This window comes from Lactuca saligna, chromosome 4 (assembly GCF_052625555.1).
Source record: "Lactuca saligna cultivar CGN05327 chromosome 4, ASM5262555v1, whole genome shotgun sequence".
NCBI lineage: Eukaryota > Viridiplantae > Streptophyta > Magnoliopsida > Asterales > Asteraceae > Lactuca > Lactuca saligna.
The window spans coordinates 134,912,922-134,918,034 of record NC_136420.1 but is presented as its reverse complement, the minus strand read 5'-3'; the positions used below and the strand labels follow the sequence as shown (position 1 = coordinate 134,918,034).

At 30.7% G+C, this 5,113-nt stretch overlaps 1 protein-coding gene across 1 annotated transcript; it reads left to right on the top strand.

Annotated features, from left to right (window-relative positions):
* Positions 1 to 2,412: 2,412 nt before the first annotated feature.
* LOC145042844 (NDR1/HIN1-like protein 13) lies at positions 2,413 to 3,731 on the top strand. Its single transcript, XM_078991344.1, has one exon. The coding sequence runs from the start codon at positions 2,721 to 2,723 to the stop codon at positions 3,498 to 3,500; it is 780 nt and encodes a 259-aa protein (XP_078847470.1). The 5' UTR covers positions 2,413 to 2,720; the 3' UTR covers positions 3,501 to 3,731.
* The last annotated feature ends 1,382 nt before the right edge of the window (positions 3,732 to 5,113 follow it).

The following is a 5,113-nucleotide window of genomic DNA, read 5'->3' as shown; positions in this document are numbered from 1 at the left end:
GATACTCGCTTTCAAAATTACTTGTATCCTCAGGTCGTCATAGACAGGTACCGATGCAAGAAGAAAGGAAGATGGAGGTTGTTCAAGACTTATCTTTCATTTTGATTTATGCTTTAGTGTTTATCAAAATTTGACAGAACACATTTGTATAATAATTATATTATTAATGCAATGGATGATGTTGTTGCTTGTTTACTACTTTACATTGTTGTTGATATTATATATGACGTCCTCCGCCCCAGAACGTTTCCGCCGTTCCTGGTTTTGGGGTGTGACAACCTTCGACCCCTTCTTCTTTCTCATGATGCACTCAAGTCTCGACCAATCAAACTGAAGAACCAAATCGATTATCTGCCTATCGACACTCCACTGTCTACAGCTACAGCCGACGCCTAAAATTGAATTCATTTGCCCATCGTTTGATTTATTTTATGCTGAGAAGTAAGGAATTGATCTGTTTATGATGCTTCATAGATTGATTTAATTCTTTTGATACTTCATTTTGAATACTTCATCTTAGCCTCTCTTGATTGGCTTGATACTTGTATTTTTACTTGAATTCCATTCTTTCGTCTTCTGGCACGAAGTTCAAAAGTGGACATCTTTTAGTCAAATTTATTTCACTACATGTGGCATTATGGATGAATTTTTTTAGCACAAGCTAGCCTCTCGAATTCAAGAGTTGTCATGGGATTTGGTATATTAAATAGAATATCTATTGGCCTTCCTGGGTTTCAGTAGTGTTGGTTTTTACAAGGTAATATTATTTATTTTATTAATATATAATCCAGTTTGACTGTAAATGAGAATTTTTTATGGTTTCATAATTTCATTATAGATACTAATAAAAAGAAATTATATAAATGGCACACATGTGTCTCCACTAAAAAATCAAAATACAATGCTAAAAAAACGAGCTCAAGTGAATTGTTGAATCCGAAGTAAAACTTATGAGTTACTTCCAATAGAATACATACAATAATTGAATCTTGAATTCCAATTCTATTGGAATGGAATCACGAATTCCAATTCTGTTGGAATTAAATATGGATATTTTTTTTACTGATTTATGCATGTTCTACAATTCTTGGTTATTGGATTTGGTGCAATTCACAAGTCCGCATATTTTTCCAAATGATTTTTTTTTTCATTTGCTAATGCATTATTGGATTCCAAACTACAATTTGGTTTTGTTTTCACAGAAGTTGATGCTTGAAGAACAGACCACAAAATTGAAAGTGATTCTAAGCATCATTATTCTTTGAGAATATATTAATGTCTTTGTTAGATTTTGATATTTTCTTTCCCGGTTTAAATTTTTTTTAGTTTTATTCTTTTAACAATAAATGTAATTTTTAGTAATTGTTACTCGTATTCTATAAGAATTAATGTAATTTTTGTTATTATTCTTCAACCCATGGTTCAAATTTTTGTTATTTTTCAAAATGTCCATTCAGTGAGAATATGTATTCTGCTCGAATATCATTATAACAGAATCAGATCGTTTATGATTAAAAAAAAATATGTTCGATTTGAATTAACTAAAAAACAATCATAATTTTTAAAATTAAAAAATCATTTAGCCCTTGAAATCCGATAATTTCCATTTTTAATTAATGAAAAATGCTTGGACCACAAATGATTATTACATCCACACAATAGTTACAATCCACATTATAACCTAACCCTCTTTTTATATATATATATATATATATATATATATATATATATATATATATATATATATATATATATATATATATATATATATATATATATATATATATATATATATATGTGTGTGTGTGTTAGTGAGCAAAAGAAGAATAGATGAAACAAGTATAACCATATGGATATATATTTGTCTTTATTGTTTAATAATTAATATCATATTTATAGTTGTAGGTGAACATTATCTATTAAATTTTCTTTTTTGGAAATTGATCTACCGAGTTTTCAGATTTCACATATAGTTAATATTATATATAAAAAAAAAATTGATTAAAAATTTATAATTTCAATCAAAATATGTATGTAGACAACTCAACTCCTTTTATTTAAAGAACATTATTGTTAGATGCATACTTGCACAAACAATAAATACGATAATTTTGATTTATTTATTTGGTAACGAGTCGATTTAAAATGCATTTAATATTTGATTTGTTAAGAATAGATTATTAAAAGTTTAGTTAAAAACGATACTTATCAAGCGAATTAAAGATGTGGATTATAGTCTAAATAATATTTTTAATCTAAATCCAATCTTCAAATTCATTCAAAAAGTTTGATTACTATCGTAGTATTTGTATACTATTCCAAAACCAGATATGTATATAAAAAATAAAAATAAAATAAAAAAGATAACCCCATTAATTTTGACTATATATAACCAAAAATAGAACCATATTTTCATGAGAAAGTTTTTTTAGGGTTAATGATTGAGGAAAGGAATTTGATGTATTCCCTCCAACTCCGAAAACAGCCTTGCATCTTCCAATAAACAGAGATAAAGATTCCGCGGCTTTGTTCCACCTTCAACCTCCCTTTTGGTTGCACGGTTGCTATCTTTCTCTCTCTCTCTCTCTCTCTCTGTCCCTTTCCCGGCGCCACCGTCAGCTACAATACACGTACTTACAAGGAGATCTCAGCTAACAACAATCACAAATTAAATAGACAGAGATCGAGAGTGATCGACTTACCTTAACAAATCATCCTCAATGGCAGAGAAAATCTACCCTGCTTCTAAACCCAACACCGGCCCCACTCCCGCCGCACCCACCGGCGCCGGAAACGGAAACGGCAATGGAAACGCTGCGTTTCCGGCTACCAAAGCCCAGATGTACAACGCCACTCGTCCGGTGTACAGACCTCAACCCCGCCGCAGCCGCCGTAGCTGCTGTTGCTCTTGCTGTCTCTGGATCACTTTTGTTATACTTCTGTTGATTGTCATCGCCGCCATAGCCGGTGGAGTTGTGTACGTTTTGTACCGTCCTCACCGTCCTTCGTTCTCAGTCTCCTCTCTCCATGTCTCTCAATTCAACCTCACTTCCTCGGATAAACTCACCACGAAGTTCAATTTCACCATTACAGCTCGTAACCCTAACAAGAAGATCGTGTTTTTCTACGATCCGGTTTCTGTTTCGTTTAATTCGAAAGACGTTGATGTCGGTGACGGATTGATTCCGGCCTTCACGATGGGGAAGAAGAACACGACGATGTTGCGGACAACTGTATCGACGACCGGACAAACGGTGGATGATAACTCTGTTCTTAAATCAGATCTGAAGAACAAAAAGAGTTTACCATTGAAGATCCAGCTCGATACCAAAGTGAAGGCGAAGATCGGAAGCTTCAAGACTAAAAAGGTACCGATTAGAGTTACTTGTGAGGGAATCAAGGCGGCAGCACCCACCGGAAAAACGGCGACGACGGCAACAACTTCAGATGCTAAATGCAAGGTGGATCTTCGAATTAAGATCTGGAAATGGACAATTTGAAATTATACTTTTTAATTGAAAGAGAAATCAAAGGTGTGATTATCTGAATTTGATTTTTGTTCATGAATATTATGATTTTTGGGGAAAGTTTGGATTTGCATGTTTAGGAACAGTATTATGGGTGTTTTTTTTTAATTGTGTTTAATAGAATACGTTATAAGTTTGATATCTTCTGATTAATCCATAATTGGAAATTGAATTTTTGTTATGAATTTAAGCATTTTCCATTCATTCATATTTGTTATGGAAATTAATCGTGTTTTTGTTTTTGGTATTTTCGGCACATTCTTTTCTAATCATTATTTAGATATATTTTTGGTAAAAGAATAATAAGTAGAGTAAATTACATGAATGGTCCCAATGGTTTGGGTAATTTGCAAGTTTGATCGTTAACTTATTTTTTAATTCGGAAGGGTTGATATTTGTTTTTGTTGCGTGTTTGGTCCGTGTCTTATCTAAAAATATTATTTTGCTTTTGATTTTTTAATTTATTTAAATAACCACACATTTAACCCCATTTACACATCATCTTACCTTACCTATCCTATCTTATTTAAATAAATTAAAAAATCAATGACAAAATAGTCTTTTTAGATAAGACAGAAACTAAATACACAATAAAAACAAACTATAGGAACCTTTTGAGTTAAAAAAATAAATTAGAAACCAAATGTAGAAATTATCCCAAACTATAGGGACCATTCGTATAATTTACTATAATAAGTACATACAAATGTTTTTTATCTTTTTTTTTAAAATCAAATATATTAAACTATTCTTAAATTATTCTACAAATGTCCACCATAGGACTTAACATCCGACTTCAAGTAGAAAGGATAACACCGAATACTGCTAGGCTAGAAGCTCTGTGGTTACAAATGTCTTTATCAAATGAACAAAAAAACTAAATTGTGTTACTAATATTAACTAAACAGAAAATAAGGTTCATAATAGTTAATGTAAAAGATTATTTAAAATAAGAATTGGCCTAACATAAACAAAATAACAATTATATAAAAAAAAATGTAATCGGTCATTGTTTAGACTATGTTTGGCGTACTAGTTGTTAGTTAAAAAGCTAGTTGATAGCTGAAAAGCTAGTTAATAGCTACGTTTGAGTTAAAACTAACTGAAAAATATAAAATGACATAAAATGATATTTAAAAGAATGTGTTCTATGATTAATTAAGGGGTACATTTGAAAATTTTAAAATAAGAATTGGCCTGACATAAACAAAATAACAATTATATAAAAAAAAATGTAATCGGTCATTGTTTAGACTATGTTTGGCGTACTAGTTGTTAGTTAAAAAGCTAGTTGATAGCTGAAAAGCTAGCTAATAGCTACGTTTGTGTTAAAACTAACTGAAAAATATAAAATGACATAAAATGATATTTAAAAAAATGTGTTCTATGATTAATTAAGGGGTACATTTGAAATTTTTTTAAAAAGACTTCCAAAAAGCTACTCTCTAAGTAGCTTATTAAAAAGCTAGCTTATAAAATAGTTGATAAGCTACTTTTTTTGCTTGCCAAACATAACAACTTAAAAAAACATCGAAAAATAAACTAGCTTATCGGCTAGTTGTCGCACGCCAAACATAGTTTTAATC

Bases quoted from the DNA above. Each gene is read 5' to 3' on its own strand.
- LOC145042844 (XM_078991344.1), top strand. From the start codon at position 2,721: ATGGCAGAGAAAATCTACCCTGCTTCTAAACCCAACACCGGCCCCACT.